The sequence below is a fragment of the Triplophysa rosa genome, linkage group LG1, assembly GCF_024868665.1.
Source record: "Triplophysa rosa linkage group LG1, Trosa_1v2, whole genome shotgun sequence".
In the NCBI taxonomy this organism is placed as follows: domain Eukaryota; kingdom Metazoa; phylum Chordata; class Actinopteri; order Cypriniformes; family Nemacheilidae; genus Triplophysa; species Triplophysa rosa.
The window spans coordinates 34,728,698-34,747,114 of NC_079890.1; the positions used below are offsets into that span (position 1 = coordinate 34,728,698).

Sequence of the window (18,417 nt, forward strand, 5' to 3'; positions counted from 1 at the left end):
CATTCCCCAGAACGGTTGGCTTTCCTAAAATCATCAAAATATCTAATTTTGTGTTCAACAAAACAAAAAAATACAAAAACTATGGTAGTGAAAATTGCTAACATTCCTTTAAATATCTTTATTTGTGTTCAACAGAACAAAGACATTTCTAGAGGTTTGGAACAACTTGATGGTGAGTAAATGATGACAGAATGTTCATTTTTGGTGAATTATCCCTTTCAAGGAGAAGTGCTCTTTTTTACTGCGTAAATACTTTGCCCTAACCCAGACTAACACGGTTTTAAGCAAGGCATCTTTAAATTGATTCATTTGAGTAAAATTTCCCACAGAAGAGTAAGTCATGTTTACTTGTTTTAAAGCCCACCCCTTTATGATTCACTCTACAAAGATAAGAGAACACTCAACACACAAGCTCCTGGCAAAATCTCAGTCTCTCTTACACTCTTCATCTCCAATCTTGGACATTAAGCATCTTAAGAAAATCAAAGAAGTTTAGTCACTTCGTCTGGGGAATTTGCGACGTGTGGCAGGCGACTGAACATAAGGTCTCGAGAAAAACATCTACACGGTTGATGTTGAAATTTGAACATTTGACGTCTGTTTAAAAAGATCTACAGTAACAGCACACTGATATGCCAAAGCAGAATTGTTTACCAGCTCAGACTTAATCGGTCACTAAGTTGTTTCTCAGGTACGGTAAAGCAGTGGGCCAAATCCGAACCTTTGACTACCATGAAGATCTCAGGAGCTTCGCTGGACCTGAGCGCAACAGAATATGGAGTAACCCTGGACCCTATGTTCACCATGCTGGAGTTTGACGGTCTCCGTGTTCTCCCAGTACAAACAGGTACGTGTGACCTCTACTCTAATGACATACGGCACAATTCATGACACAACATGATGTTGTCTCGAATCTCTTTGTACCTAATGGATTAAACTTCACGGATGTAAAAAACAAGCATGGCAATTCCGATGTTAAAGCTGGCCATGTCTTCAACCTATAGATGTAAAGAATTGAGATGCAAGCCAAGCATGCCTTTAACCCCTTTTATGGTTAAAAGCTTCGGACCATTTTCTCGTGACATGACATCTCAATGACACGAGGTCCTATGCCATGAGAGGCCGCTACTTCAATTACTATCCGGCCATATGAGAAGTTTTCAAAAACCTACACTTAAACCACTTCTAGCTTTCCATTATAATCTCATTTTCTCTACTCATTAGAAGCTCTGCTGAATCAGATGTACTGGATCCATCTTACCAAAGCATACATGCGTGGGTGGCAGAAGCATTGTAGACTCTTAATATAATATAACTGGCCTTTGAACCCGGAGGCTTTCTGTATGTAAGAGTATATTAGCTCTCCGAGCGGGTTTAAAGCGCTGAGTGGATTATTTGCATGCATTAAGCTCGATTCCTGCAGGTTAAGATGGTAAGACGCTCACCGGAGTGGGCTGCAAAGCGGCGGCAATCAAATTCTGAGCGCAATTTAATGCAACACTTGAGGAAATTGAATTAAAATTTAGCTAGCGCTGCAAATTAGCTGGGAATCGGCCGTAGACTCCCGTCTTTTCACTGACCGCTTTAATTAAATGACGTGTCTTCTTTCTAAAAAAAAAAAGTAATAAGTGGAGACACTGACTCTTGGACTCATAGGTTGGACACATTTTCTTCAGTTGCATTAGAATTGCGAGTCTTTTCATCTAGAAAGACACTGAGATGAAACAGCATGCAGGATAGATAACATTTCTTCAGGGATTGTGTTTGCATGGTTCATTTACTTTAGATTGAAAGCAGACATGTTCATTAACCTCTCTCGGTGATAATCACTGATAAGTTGTTACTGTAGTTGTGTTTATCTAGTGCTACACAGCTCGGAGTCGCTCGATCAGACCATGTGGACGCAGTTTTTCACTTTAAAGAGATTGTTGACAGAGTGTTACACATGAGTGAAATTTACAGCATATGGAGACGAGAAATTACAAATTATAATATCTGTTAAAAAAAGTTTTAAGTAACATGTTACAAAACGGTCCCATTTCATGACATTAGTTACAGGGACAGTTCACCCAAAAATAAAAGTTTTCTTTGCACTGATGAACACAGGGGAAGATATTTGGAAGAATGCTTGTAACCAAACAGTTCTTGGCCACCATTGACTACCATAGTAGTAAAAATTACAATGGTAGTCAAAAGTTCCCCAGAACGATTTGCTTTCCTACATTCTTTAAAATATCTTCTTTTGTGTTCATCAGAACAAAGAAATGTATAAAGCAACTTTTTCTACCATGGTAGTCGTTTTTTTTTCATGTTTAAAAAAATACAAAAATCACAAAATCAGGGTTGTATTATGTCCCAAATTCTGCAAACATCATAGAAACTTTATATTGTAACGATATATTATAATTAATTTAAACTCTTGATGTGGACAAATAACAATTTCTGAAGGATAAGCACCTCCTTTATCGGTTTAAAAAAATCCTATTTTGTTGCCCATTCATGGAAAGGGCCACAAATAAAAATGTTAATAAAAAGTTTACCATCTGTAATAGAATGCTGTCAGATGCTACAGACTATTTTGTTCACTCCTTTCCATTTAAGAGTCACTTATACCCAACCCAATGCCTGCATTAGTACCAACACTCGGTCTGCAGCAGAACAGTGTGAATCTCTGTGCCATCTGCGCAGACAGGGCAACAGGGAAACACTACGGTGCGTCCAGCTGCGATGGATGCAAGGGCTTCTTCAGAAGAAGCGTACGCAAGAATCACGCCTACACATGCAGGTGAGAAAACACACACATACTGATACGTGACTAGAATAAAAACACAAATATTTTAAATTCATCACATTTTCTAATATGGCTATCACGAAGGTTGGAAATTCAATTAGACATATGTTAAGGCTTTAAAACATATATGATACATGATTACATGATATTTATCTATACAAGCTCACCGAAGGCTAATTCGGGTCACGCTGGATGTAACCATCCATAGGGGTGAGTCAGAACATCACAGCTGATTTCACAGCTCAGTCTATACAACGGAAATTTGATTTCACAGTTCCACAGCAGCTGATTGTTACACGGATTGTCTTCGTGGCAAGACCCCATCTATTAATGGTCACAGACGCTTGTGTCCTACGAAACAATCTGTGATCTGTGACTACCTTCATCAGAAACTGTAAGAGTGTGACATGAAGTGTTCGATTGGTTTGTTTCCCTCTCTCTGCAAATGTGAGAATTAAAGCATGCAATGTGTGTGTGTGTGCGCGTGTGTGTACAGGTTCAGCAGGCAGTGTGTTGTGGACAAAGACAAAAGGAATCAATGTAGATACTGCAGACTTCGAAAGTGCTTCAGAGCTGGCATGAGAAAAGAAGGTACATTTTTATTAAAGACTTACTTTACAAAGGTTTCGAAAAAGCCTGGACTACACACAAACACAAGTTATAACTTCATCATTTTACTCACGATTCACGGATGCCTGTATTGCCCTTCGAGTTTGAAAAACTGGATGGCAATTGGACTTATACACACCAAAATAAAACATACAACATGTTCTCCAAAAACGTGCCTCTGACAGAGCTATAAGACATCTTGTTGCTTTTAAAGATGCCATCTTTTTTAAAGATGAAACTGAGAGTTAGTAAATCAATCGCTCAACACAAACAAAAACATTTAAATCAATTTCGTGTTTTGATAATGAGATATGAGCTTAACTCTGCCTATTTATTCTTATTAATTCACAGAATGTTGCTCAAGCAAGCTCCTGTTAATATTGCCAATGTTTTCCCTAAAGGAAAAAAGAAAAACAGTAGTGAGTCACGAACAGCTCATTCTTCTATACAAGACTCGAAAAAGCCCAAAATAAGGTGTAGACTGAAAAAGTAGACAAAATTGCCAATGGAAGCCTGCACACTCCAACAATAAAAGGGAAAGACATCAAACGCAACGTAAGTAAATCAGGTGACTTTCTCTTTCATTGTTGGAGTGTGCGGACTTCGTTCCGTATTCATGTTTAGACTTATTGGTAGTACGGTCATAATAAGGGATTGCTCAACACTGACGTATTATAATAATATACATAACAATAATAATCTTTTTCATCCGTTTTTATCAAATTCATGAGCTCCTACTGGCCGTTGTATAAGCTGTAACACAGCAGGACGGCGACCCAAAACTCTGAACTGTCACAGACTAAGATTCATCATCAATCAGCAATGAAGCAGCCATCAGGAAATATGTCACACAATAACATCCAAAGATGCCAATTCTGCCCTATGACAAAATAAATCTTTTACAATTCCCAAAATGTGCCAACAAAACACTGACACTCATTTTATCATCTCCTCCAATGAGATGCATCAGGCAACAGGTGTTTTTGATTGTGCTACCCTGCTTGCTTTCCTCTGATCTCTGTTGCCCAGGGAGACACTGACAGGTGCACAGATGGCTTGCCATCACAGATATTAAGCTTTGTTGCTTTTAAATGCAACAAAATATTTGCCATATCACAGTCCTTTCAGAAAGGCCCAACCAGACGCTCTAATAAGATAACATTCTTGAATCAGTAGCGTAATTTGACGGATTAACTTTGTGCTAATTCGCTTAATGTTTCATAGTCTCTAAATGATATACCATTTTAATGCATTTTCTTTCTATAAAGTACTATTGTAAGTATAAGCCTTCGAATATAATGCCATAAATTAAGTCATCTTTATGCATAGAAACTGATTACAACTGATTACAGATAGACAATTATTTTTACAGTGGGTAATATTAATATACTTCCCATGAAAAAATGTACATACACATCACATACTAGTACTATGAATGTAAATGTACGATTACAAACTAATGTTTTATAATGAGAAAATGTGCAATAATATCATCATGTATTCTGTTTTCCTTATTTTTCATAATTATACCTCTTACTACAATAACTACTGACTAAATGCATGTAAAGATGCTTTGCAACAATGCAAATTATAAAATAAAATGTAATACATTTATAAATAAAAAATAGATAAAAAAATAAAAATAAAATATTAAAAATAAATTTTACTTATAGTAATATCATTAATTATATATAATTAAATTGAATTGAAATATAATTCTTTCTTAGATGAGACATAAACATATTGACGCAAATGATACAATATGAACAACATGGGGTGGAGAATGACATCACACAGCCGAAAAAAAAATCATGCGTAATATCTCAAACAACACACCAGCTCAGACGTTCAAACCCCTTTTATCTGGAAACCCATCAGGTTAACTGAAGCAGTAATAAAGATTCACTGACATTTCCTTGCGTCTTACAGCTGTCCAGAATGAGCGAGACCGTATAAGCAGTCGCAGAGAAGCTCAAGGAGTGGGGACCCTCACCATCGATGTGTTAATGCAGGCTGAGGCCTGCACACATCAGGTAAACTTACTTTCAACATCCACTGTTCATACCTTTTAGATAATACTCATAATTGTTTCCTCAAGTCATTTTAATTTCTTTAGAGCTATAAGGCGCCAGAAGCTGTACTAGACTGTTTGAATACAGTCACAGTTGAAGGGTGTTGTTATTTTTCAAGTTAGTAAAAATTATTATTAGCAACCCTTCCATAAACATTAGTCCCTGACATGTAAACATGACATGCTTCAAAACCACAAACAAAAACGATAAGCTATGAACGATACCAATAGTGGGTCAGTGAAAAGGTTGTAAATAAACAAACATTCGCCAAGCAGCATCCTGGGCTGGAACTATTCATTTTCTAAAGTCTGTTTTCAAGTCTGATTAAATAGGTTAATAAACATTTGTGCCAGAAAGGTGTCAAACAAACTGACACGCATCCAAATGACATGCATACTGTAAGCAATATACAAGAATAAACTGTATGATTGACAGATGAGCCAGAAAACAAACTCAAGTGTTTTCCACCAGATTTCCACATACTTTCTACACTACTCCCAATTTAGATGCTCCTTTCAGTGCAGTAACATCCACAACAAAATCAGCTAAGACGTGTAAATAAGTGCTAGCCAGAGATAACCATTAACCACTGCCACATCTTTTCAATTAACCGCTAGTACAAGCCTTTAAAGCTCTTATATAATAGCCTATATATATATATATAATAGTCCTATAATGGTCTCAGTCATTGTGTTTTCTACAGCATCCCTCTACTAACCCTATGAGGAACATCAATGCTAAGAAGATAGCCAACGTAGGAGACGTGTGTGAATCTATGAAAGAGCAGCTCCTCCTCCTAGTGGAATGGGCGAAGCGCATCCCTGAATTCTGCGAGCTTTCCGTGGATGACAGGGTAGGTCTACACCTGAACTTGGACTTGTTTGATCATTTGCTATTGATTTTCTGTTTGATGTGGGCGATAAGAGCCTCACGCTGTCTGTCTGTTCATATCTGTGCACAGGTGGCACTGTTAAGAGCTCACTCAGCAGAGCACCTCATCTTAGGGGTCACTCGTCGTTCGCTGCCCTACAATGACGTCATTCTGCTTGGTAAAGAAATACAGTGAAATATCAAGCCACTTTTAAATCTATATAGACTACTGAAGCTATAAGAAACCCAGATCTGACAGTATATTGTCTTTTTGCAGGAAATGACTTCATCATTCCTGTAAGAGGCATCGAGCAGGAGATGTCTAAACTAGCGACTCGTGTCTTGGAGGAGCTGGTGAGACCTCTGAAAGAGCTAAGCATCACAGACACTGAATTTGTCTGCCTCAAAACCATCGTGTTCTTTGCTCCAGGTGAGTCAGGGATCATCGAGACCCGGTCTCGGTGGTTCACTCCTGGCACAACACGCCATCTGTGCCAGGTGCTCTTCTCCTTGTTCCTGGCACGATTTGGTTGTACTGTCTTTAGTTTCATGCTGCTTTATGGGGATCTATTAATATCTGGAAAACCGTTGTAGACTTTACTGCTTGTTGGCCTCGTGTCTTGATTATAACACCGGGGCCAGGTAGGTCAGTGAGACCAGACATCTGTCCAACGAGTGTAAATGTCTGTCTGAGATTGCATCTTAGACAAATATACACACGCAGACAACCGTGCACAAAAACGCAAAGACACACAAACAAAGCTGTGATCTTAGTTATCCTTTCCATACATTATATGATGAACGTTATCTCTGATAAATGTGATACGGTAAATCCCTCCTCAAGCAAAGATTTCTTTTTGTATGCCCATGCCACTGAACCCTCTCTATGTTTTAGATTGTCCAGGACTGCAGTGCGCCCAGGCGGTGCGCCAGTTGCGATTTCAGGCCCAGCTGCTCCTGGATGAGGCCACGAGCGAGCAGCGAGGGCGGTTCGGAGAGCTTCTGTTGTTGCTGACCACTCTTCAGAGTGTGGCCTGGCAGATGGTGGAACAGCTGCAGTTAATGCGTCTGCTGGGCAAAGCCAACGTGGACAGCCTGCTTATGGAGATGCTTCTTGGAGAAGAGGCAGCCAGAGGATCGGAATCACTGCATGTCTCAGGTACAAAGATCTGCCATGGCTAAATCCTCTTAAAATTGTTTCTGTCCCATAACTCAGGTACAGTGACACTTAGGCCCAATCCCAATTCTATTTTCTACCCCTTCGCCTACCCCTCGCCCCTTGCCCCTTGAAACAAAGTGGCAAGGGGAAGGGTTACAAATTTTCCGCTATGAAATGGGACACCACTACTACACTGGTATACGTCATCATACGTCGTTGCTAGCTCCTAACGTTACGTCAGAGGACATGCGCCGATGCACCGGGTATATGACATAAAAATATATTTTCTAATATCGTGCAATCATTGCTGTCCGCTAGCAAACTTTAGCGATTTTTTTTGCAAACATTAAAAGAACCACCGTAAATACAAACACAAGATTGAATGTAACATACATAAAATGAAAAATTGTCATAAAAATCCTTATTAATGGCAAAAATGACTTACATGTGGGTCTGCTTGCTCGAGTGAGCAGCCATGTTGGAAATTTCTCTTAGCCCTTCGTTTGAAGTGAGGTCCCGAAAAATCTTCGTTTGAAGGGCTATCTGGCCCTTCCCCTTACCCCTACCCCTCCAACCAAAAGAGAATTGAGACACTCCTACCCCTTCACGTGGGGAAAGTGTAGGGGTAAGGGGTAGAATTGGGATTGGGCCTTAGTATAGTGTACTTAAAGTGCTCTATTTTCACACATTAAGTTTGTACTTAATAAACAAGGCACTGAAAAAAAGAAAGAGACCATTCCAAATATTAATTTAATCAGCATTCTAGATGTATTGTGGTCATTCCAGTCCAGTGTCTGTTGAATTTTACCAAAATCAAACGTCAGGAGTGACAAAGTCATCCAACAGCAATGTGAAAGACTGACAGAATCACCAGACACATGAAAACTGTGTTAAAAATCTAGGTTATCATATAAAAATATTATTTTAACTTTTTCTAAATACATGTACAAATGAAGAGTTTGGTTCCAAAATGCTATAAATCCATCTTGATTCATTTGAGTAAAAATGTGTTTTCTTTACAAAGATGAAAACCACTATTTTCTGTTTCAAAGTTTCACATAGCATCTTTAGGTTCTAAAAACATAAAAAATTCAAATCCAGATTTTGATTTGAAAAGATGCATGACAAAAACTGATCATTTTCCCCCAAAATGCAATAAATCCATAAAAAAATTCAAAATGCAATAAATCCATTGAATCAATATAGAAGTTATTTTTCATATTGAAACTGTTGAAAATACACAACAAAGTGAGTTGATCCACATATGACAGCCTCTGAACTCAATACAATACTAATCTTACATACAGGCACTCGACTAAAAACACATTCAATCAGTCATCGCTCCTAAAATGAATTCAACGGATCATCTTTTTAATGCTATAAATTAGTGCCTCATCTTCTTAATCTCCTCACGTAAATGATTAGATTTCGATGTCTTACGTTTCTTCCCCACCGCAGAAACCAGCACAGGTTCATCAATGCTGTCAAAATTATTCATTTTTTTGTTTGTTTGTTGAACACAAAGTACAAAGTAGATCAGGGAAACTAGGAGCCTACCGTATTCAGAGCGCCGCCATTACTGTTTACAATGCGTGGAATGGTGCGCTGTGATTGGTTGAGCGGATATATCGCATTCTGCAGAGAAGTGACACTGGCGTATATTGCGGTTTGGAAAAAAAAGGGAGAAAACATGACAGAATAACACAGCGGATATCGCATTTTGCGTAAAATTAAAAAGTGACTTTTCAATACTGACCTGATACAATACTGATTTTGTCGGAAACTCTTTTTTTTATATTGGCGTTTATCGCGTTTTGGAACCAAACTCTTCAAATATTACTGTTGTATTGCTAAAATGTGAATATGAACTTGCTTTCTTTGCCGTATTTGAGGTCTGAAAAAATACAGACAGGGCATCTTTTCTGCAAATAAATGCAAATAGAAACAATATTTTTGTTAAATATAACAAAAATAATAATTTTACCTAAACATATGCCTATGGTAAATTCAGAAAAACAGAAAAGGTTTTTTGAAATGGTCTCTTAATTTTTCCGCAGCTTTTTTTATTTTCCCCTTTTTTAACCTGGGAGGAGAGAACAACAATAAACTACAGTATACTTTGATAGTTACTTCTTCTAGACAGCAATAGGGGGAAAAATGGGAATAAATAGGGCACAAACTGAGACTGTCTCAATACATATCAAGTCTACACAAAAGGAATGGTGTTTATATAATAAATAAACCAAACATGACGGAAAAAAATAGACGATGAGAGAAATGTTGAAACTTAGTCCATCAAAGTGACAAGTAAATATTTGTGCTCAAAATCCTCTAAAAAAATTTCACTGGATTCACAATATATTCATTAAGGTATAATATATTCACAAATTAAAATTTGTCAAATGAAAAAAAAAATGTAAATCTAATTTAAATAACGGATTAATTCCCAAAACAATTTTCATTAACATTTTTGCAGTACCTATAGGATTGAGCATAATTAATGAATATTTGAAGAGTTTGGTTCCAAAATGGAATGTAATCATGTTTTTATTGTTTTATTGTGTTATTTAACTGTATTTGTTCAGTTATTATGGCTTAAATCAAAACAAACGAACTGCTGTTCGATTGATATTAATTGGAATGCACAATAAAAAAAACATGATTTTTGAAAATGAAAATCAAATTAAGAAAACATCTAAGAAAGCTAAACCCCATGAGAGATCTTTTTAAAGTAGGACACACGCAGTTTCTGCCAATCTCATATTAATCTTGAGTACCTATACAGTAGTACTGCATATGTCGTATCTCCAAAGAGTATTTAGTTTGATCAAATTTATAAGAGAGACACAGCTGTACGATTATTTCCAGAAAAAGACGAGCTGCTGGAGGCAGGCAGGGGGGACGGAACTATAGCACGAGCACACAATACATCATCGCATTCCTTCGTGTTTTTTTGACCGCGCCATCTATCAGTTTCAAACGATCTCCAAATCCACGTTATAGCCATGTTTATATGTCATCCATCACTAAAATGCCTTGAACAAACAAACACACCTCAACTTCTCTCACTACCGCAAGAGTAACGAGCTGCAACTGCAGGCCCAAAGCGCAGCCAATCTTGATGCAGCGCAGCCAATCTTGATAAGCGGGTCTTCCTATTGGCACGTGGGCAGGCTCTTTCTTTCGCCTTGCCATGGGCGTGCTTTTCTGGGAGACTTGCCCAATAAAAGGAATAGGATCCCTGTTACGAAAAGTTAATAAAAAAAACTTTCCGAAAAAAGTTGGAGTGCTGGGGGAGTGTATCAAGCACAGAAATACTACCTCATAAGTCCAACTCGTTTTTTAACAAGTTGACCATGTTAAGCATGAGAAGCCAGCACATTCAACAGTGTAACGAAGTCAGAATGCATGAAATAGCATGTTACCCGATCTTTAAACACAAAATAAGTGTTAAACTTAAAACTTAAACTTTAAGCACAAAATCAAAATATATATACATCATATATATTAATGCAGTTCAGGTTATGGCAGCTTAACCGAACAGGATTAAAGAGACGTCATAACGTAAAAAAACTAACACATCTCATCTCAACTCAACTCAATTTATATAGCGCTTTTTACAATTTTCATTGTTACAAAGCAGCTGTACATGAGACATATTGACTATAAGCAAAACAATTAAAGTTATACCTGTAAAAACAAGAAAAAGGTGAGAACACAGAAGACAGACATACCCACATACAAAACACTCCACACACACAATATGCACACGTACTAACACACATAGACATAGACACACACACGGACATGCAGACACACGGACGCGCACGCACACACACACAGACAAGCAAGCACACACACACACACAGACAAGCACGCACACACACACACAGACAAGCACGCACGCACAGTGAAAGCACACGTTTAAGATAAAGGAGAGAGAAACACAGGTTAAATATTAAACAGACTATAAATTCCTATATGCAATATTAATTAAGTAAAACTTTAAAATTCTAAAGCAGCCCCCCGGCCAGGCAAAACAGTATGCAAACGGTGGCGGTGGAGACCCAAAACTGAGAAAAAAAACCTCAGGAGAACCCAGGCCCAACCAGGGGATTCCAGTTCCCCTCTGGCAAAAGCTGCTGCCTCTGCACAAGCTCGACAGTGCTTGCACAACAAGGCTAAATAAAAATAAATAAACTTACTAATAAGGTAAATAATAGTTTAAGATTATCATTAATAATCTAATAGCATTTTAAATTTTGTAGTGAAGATGTGTCAAGTCACCGCGTCCTTCTTTATCCAGCTCTATCATCTCAGCTCTTGTCAGGTCGCCGCTTCCAATTCTCCGCTCTACCATCAGGTCTGGGCATGAACTGCATCCTGCTCGCTGTGGTAACCTTGGAACAATGAGACAAGACTGGCTGAGAGTAGAGTACTGTTCTGCACTCTTTGATGCAACAAGTACATCAGTTGTGTTTCTGGTTCCGGTTGATCTAACTAATGCAGCCTAAACCCTCAGAGGATTTATATTATGGAAGTGTAGTGTATTAGTGTATGCAAGATTAAAAAGATGCGTCTTTAGTCTAGATTTAAACTGACAGAGTGTGTCTGCCTCCCGGACAGTGCAGGGAAGACTATTCCAAAGTTTACGCGCTAGATAGGAAAAGGATCACTTGATTTTGAAATTCTAGGTATTACCAACTGACAGGACGCCTGAGAGCGTAATGCACGTGAAGGACTGTAATACAAGAGGAGTTCACTTAAGTACTGAGGAGCTAAACCATGTAGGGCTTTATAGGTAATAAGCAAGATTTTAAAGTTAATGCGATGCTTTATAGGTAACCAGTGCAAGGTTGACAGAACCGGGCTAATATGTTCGAGTTCTCGAGTGTAAGAACTTGAGCTGCCGCGTTTTGGACCAGTTGGAGTTTTTGTAATAAGCCTGCAGGGCAACCACCTAACAGTGCATTACAGTAATCTAGTCTTGGTGTCATGAATGCATGAATTAACTTCTCTGCATCTGACATTGACAGCATATGATGTAGCTCAGATATATTCTTAAAATGGAAAAATGCAATTTTACAGGTGTTGGCGACGTGGCTCTCAAATGATAGATTACTATCAAATAGAACGCCAAGATTCTTAGCTGACAATGAGGGTTTTATGGAACATCCGTCAATAGTTGAGCAGTATTCTTGGTTGTTACGTATGGCGGTTTTCGATCCAGTAAGTAACACTTCTGTTTTGTCCAAGTTCAGTAATAAAGTGAAGTGAAGTGCAGTGAAGTGACCTATTTGTCAAGTATGGTGACCCATACCCGAAATGTGACCTTTGCATTTAACCCATCCAGAGATTAGTGAACACGCAAGTAGGGGTAAGGTGCCTTGCTCAAGGGCACCTCAGTCATTACCCGCCGGCCCTAAGGATCGAACCGGCAACCTTCTGGTCACGAGTCCGATTCTCTAACCATTAGGCCACGACTGCTAAAAAGTTGTTACTCATTATTCGATGGAACTGCTGTGTTTCATGAGGCTTCGAGGAAATATAAAGTTGAGTAACATCAGCATAACAGTGAAAGCTAACTCCGTGTCGCTTTATTATATCTCCTAGAGGTAACATGTCCATTTACATTTAGTCATTTAACAGACGCTTTTATCCAAAGCGACTTACAAGTTGGAAAAACAATGGAAGCAATTGGGTCAACATTAGGAAAACAAAAAGTAGAAGTCCAATAAAACATGTCTCACAAAGCCTACTACAGTGTACAGAGCTAAGTTTTTTTTATATATATACAGATAGAGTAGAAAAGATATAGAAATCAGAAATGATCGGTCAGGTGCTGACGAAAGATATGTGTTTTCAGACGATTCTTAAAGATGGCCACAGAATCTGCTGATCTTGTAGCAGCAGGCAGATCATTCCACAAATGTGGAACCGATCCAGAGAAGGTTCGTGAGAACGATTTTTTACCTTTTGGGGATGGCACCACAAGACGTTGTTCGTTGTGCTGGCAACCTGATCTGTGAAGTTTAGCTGATCATCGATCACCACTCCCAGGTTTCTGGCCATTCTGGAAGATGTGATGGTTGATGAGCCCAGTTGAATGGAGAAGTTGTGGAAGATCTTAGGGTCGGACGGGATTACAAGCAGTTCTGTTTTAGCAAGGTTCAGCTGCAGGTGATGGTCCTTCATTCAAAGTGAAATGTCACTCAGGCATGCTGAAATGCGTGCAGAAACAGTCGGATCATCAGGCTGAAATGACAGGTGGAGTTGTGTATCATCCGCATAGCAGTGATAGGAAAAGCCATGTTTCCGACTGACAGAGCCAAGGGATGTCATGTATACAGAAAAGAGCAACGGCCCAAGCACTGAGCCCTGAGGCACCCCTGTATCGAGATGTTGGGACTCAGAGACCTCACCTCTCCAGGATACTCTAAATGGCCTACCTGAGAGGTAAGACCTGAACCATTGTAGCACCATTCCGGAGACGCCCATAGCCTTGAGGGTCGACAGGAGGATGTGGTGGTTAATGGTGTCAAAGGCGGCAGATAGATCCAGTAGGATGAGTTTGAGGTGGCCCTTGCCAGTCTCAGGGCTTCAATGACAGAGAGGAGCGCAGTCTCAGTGGAATGACTGCTCTTGAAACCTGACTGGTTGCTGTCCAGGAGGTTGTTCTGTGTGAGAAAGGAGGAGAGCTGGTTACATACAACACGCTCAAGAGTTTTAGCAATGCAGGGGAGGAGAGATACCGGTCTGTAGTCATCTAACAGTGCAGGATTAAGAGTGGGTTTCTTCAGTAGTGGGGTAACGCAGGCTTCTTTGAAGACTGCGGGAAATGTACCAATGGTGAGAGACGAGTTGATAATGTGGGTCAGAGTGGGAACAACCGATGGAGAGATGGCCTGGAGGAGATGAGTGGGGATGGGATCTAGCGGGCAGGTCATTGGGTGGTTCGAAGACATGACCTTGGAAACATCATCTTCAGATAGGAGGGAGAAAGAGGGGAGCGAGCATATGTCGGGGGTTTGGGCGTGATCAAGAGGCAGCGGCGCAGAAAAGTGACTGCTGATGGTGGTAGTTTTCTTTACGAAGAAAAAGCAAAATCATCAGCTGTTAAGTCCGATGCAGGTGAGGGGGAAGGCAGGCAAAGAAGAGCAGAGAAGGTTTTAAAGAGAGTACGAGAGTCAGGCGAGTTGTTGATTTTAGCATGGTAGTACTGAGTTTTCGCAAAGGAGACATCAGCAGAGAAAGAAGAGAGGAGAGACTGATAGAGGCGCGATGCTCGCGGAGAACATCAGATAACCAGGGGGCAGAAGGGGATGCACAAGATGGCCTAGATGTAAGGGGGCATAAGCTGTCTAAGCAGGAGGTAAGTGTGGAGCAAAGAGTGTCGGTGATAGTATCCAAGAGAGAGAGCTGTTCGGAGGGAGGGAGCGTGGCGGAGATCGCAGAGGATAAGCGGGAGGGAGAGAGTGTACTTAGGTTGCGTCGGAATGTGACCAGTGGGGAGGCATGTGTAGTGTCTGGGGAAGTTAGGTCGATGAGGAAATGATCTGACATGTGCAGCGAGGTGACCTGGGAGTGATGAGTGGAGTAGTAGCGTGTGTAGATAAGATCTAGTTGATTACCAGACTTATGAGTTGCTGAAGTGGGGACTCGCTTGAGGTCAAATGATGCAGTCAGGTTGTTGAAGTCGGCAGCCTGCGGTTTTTCAAGGTGGATATTGAAGTCTCCAAGAACCACCAGAGGAGTACCATCCTCGGGGAAGGATGACAGAAGCGTGTCCAACTCCTCCAAGAAATGTCCAAGCTGAACTGGGGGACGATAGATAACTATAACATGAGTTTTAACAGGGTGGATTACAGTAACAGCATGTGACTCGAATGAGATGTTGTCACATGAGGGTGCCAGCTGTTTAAATTTCCAGTCGTTAGGGATAAGTAGACCGGTTCCTCCACCCCTCCCTGATATGAGTGGGCTGTGGGAGAAAGTGTAGTTATTAGAGAGGGCAGCCGGTGTGGCACTGTCCTCTGGCTTGATCCAGGTTTCAGTAAGTGCTAAAAGAGAAAGACCAGAATGTTTAGCAATAGCTGTGATGAAATCTGCTTTGTTTACAGCAGATTGGCAGTTACTACCAAACTCAAGCGGGGAAACAAGGAATATACAAAACAAATGACAAGAAACGAATAAATAAAGTGCAATAGTCGAAGTGCAAAAACGTAATACTCAAGTGCCTTGTCGGTGTCCTTGCTCGGTGGAGTCGCACAGGTAGAGTCGCTGTTCTTTACGCTCTTCGGTCTTCACGCGATGAGGGCTGCACGCGGTGGTTAATCGCACTTAAATACCCGTTTTAATCACGCAATTTAATTCAGCAGGACACGCCTTCAAAATGAGCATGAGAACAAACGCAACTTCGACACGTGACACGGCAGTAGTAAACAAAGCAACGATACTGCATTTAAACTCAATAAGACAATATTAATCAATTACACTTACACCCTTCTGTTGACTTCTGCTGCAAAATGCTTCTCCCACTAACTGGGCCGAGAGCACAGTTTAAATACCCTACCTGGCGTTGGACACACCTTCAAAATCTCACAATAACAAGCGAAATCAGCACGAGAACAAACGTGACTTCGACACGTGACACGGCGGTAGTAAACAAAGCAACGACACTGCGTTTAAACTCAATAAGACAATATTAATCAATTACACTTACACACTTCTGTTGACTTCTGCTGCAAAATGCGAACTCCCTTCTCCATGTATAATGCGAAGAGCAGAGGCCCTAAGACTGAGCCCTGTGGTACACCGTACTGGACTTGCGATTTGCGTGACACCTCATTGTTTATTGCTACAAATTGAAAACGGTCGGATAAATAAGATTTAAACCATTTCAAAGCTATTCCCTTAATGCCAATGTAATTTTCGAGTCTGTGGTCAATGGTGTCGAATGCAGCACTAAGGTCTAGCAGCACATAATATAAGCACATAATAGTTCTGCAATATAGCCTACCACAATATACCTTGACACCTCTAGTGCATATCAAACATATCAAAGTCTGTAACAAAAAGTCATTAACAAACTATGCAAGGAGCCACATTATCTTTCTGTACATCAAAAGCAAATAATTTATCATTAATCATTATTTATCCCATGAACTTCTTAAAAGAAACATGTGAGATGACCCTCCTGAGCTACGAAAGAGCCATCTTTGAGCAATATTTTGGGTTTCCATACAGCTGGTTAAGGGTCAGTATATAAAGTCTTAGGTGTAGGCAAGCCTGTAGGCAAGGTGTAGGTAGTCCTGAACCTCATGTAGAATCAGACTTTCTCCAGCATAAACTTTAGTGAAATCAGAGCTGGTTAACATTCCACATGAGATCTCAGTCCAGAGTCCGTCAGTCTCTAAGCTCTCAGGTTTAAGATAAGACTCAACATCAGTCCTTTGAGTTGAGGCTCTCTCTCTGACTTTCCTACAGTTAAGGTCTGAACTGGTTGAAAGTGGAATAATGGTATTGCAAGTAAGTGAGTGTGTTTATCTCTTTCTGCCTCTCTGTAGACTCAAATCACGACCCACTTATATTCACCATACCAACAGAGCCGGTTCTCACCAGAGAGATTCTGCCAGAGCATATCACAATGCCCAACTTCACCTCAGTCATCCTCCCAGTACCCTCCTGTGAGTAATCAGAGCTCACATAGCCAAACTGTCAGTTTAAAGGAACAGAGTTTGAGCTTTTTTGTGTTCCTAATGCTCACTTTGTTGAGCAATGGAAAGGTCATGGGTTCAATCTCAGGGATCACACATACAGTGCTGATAAAATGTATAGATTGAATGCACTGTAAGTCACCCTTGATAAAAGCATCTGCCAAATGCATTATGTAAATGTACTTAGTTTAAAAGACGTTTTATTATTAATGTAACTTTTTGCCTGTTCTGTTTTGACCCCAACAGCTCTACCCGAAGAGCCTTTGCTACCCACACATGCTGTGCCTGAGGTCTTCACACATGGACAACTGGCAGACATGCCAAGAGAAATGGCCAACAGTCTCGCCATCCCAACTGTCCACACATGCCTTTAACCACAGTTACTGAACAGTGACAGTCACATACACACACTGGAAAATGTCCTACGGTATACTGTAAACCCAACACACTCACCAACACTGATATACACATGTGCAGACAGACACTAAAAATAGAAACCCACTGTTATGTACACAATAGAAATGAAATTCAACTTTATTTAAACTGTAAAACATTTCAAATATTTCAATCTAAGCAATACATTTAATTACACATAAAGAAGGTTGTGTGATGCCCTAACAGTGTGAATATTTTACATTGAGTGAAAAATTAACAGACAATAAAGTTTTTACGCAATATAAAATACTTCCTAATGAGATCACTGGTTGATGATTGTCTAATTTATTGGATGGTGGTGACATGGCAGGGGAGCGTGCATAAACATCAAAATACAACAAATATCATGGGTTCATGGTTCAATCTGATACCACGTCACATGTGATCAGGAACGGTTTGACTATATGTTTACAAAAGACTGTCTGATTTCTTCACTTTTTAAAATATCACTGAGGAATGGTCTGTTTGCCTAAATATAGTGTGCCATAAATAAAATCTATCTCACTCGTTAAAAAAACAGTAAACAGAGGAATATACTTTTTTTGTATTGTTGCTTATTTTAGACTTATATTTAACATTAAGAATTTCTTTATCGAGATATTTTCTTTGATTTCGAAATTTGTCTTATGCTAATATTTTCCTAATCCTACAGGATAAATAGCATTTCCACTCTCAAAAAGTCTCAACCGTAACACAAAACAATGCATTAACACAAAACAATGCATTAACACAAACAAACACCAGAGGGCGCCGAACGCCTACCGA

At 39.8% G+C, this 18,417-nt stretch overlaps 1 protein-coding gene across 1 annotated transcript; it reads left to right on the plus strand.

The window, feature by feature from the left end:
* The first annotated feature begins 732 nt into the window (after positions 1-732).
* On the plus strand, positions 733-17,591 carry hnf4b (hepatic nuclear factor 4, beta). The gene is made up of 10 exons (XM_057337597.1): positions 733-847; positions 2,602-2,785; positions 3,288-3,382; positions 5,330-5,433; positions 6,176-6,325; positions 6,434-6,521; positions 6,620-6,772; positions 7,238-7,501; positions 17,068-17,187; positions 17,464-17,591. Exons 1-10 carry the CDS (start codon positions 733-735, stop codon positions 17,589-17,591), a joined length of 1,401 nt encoding a protein of 466 aa, XP_057193580.1.
* Positions 17,592-18,417: the final 826 nt, after the last annotated feature.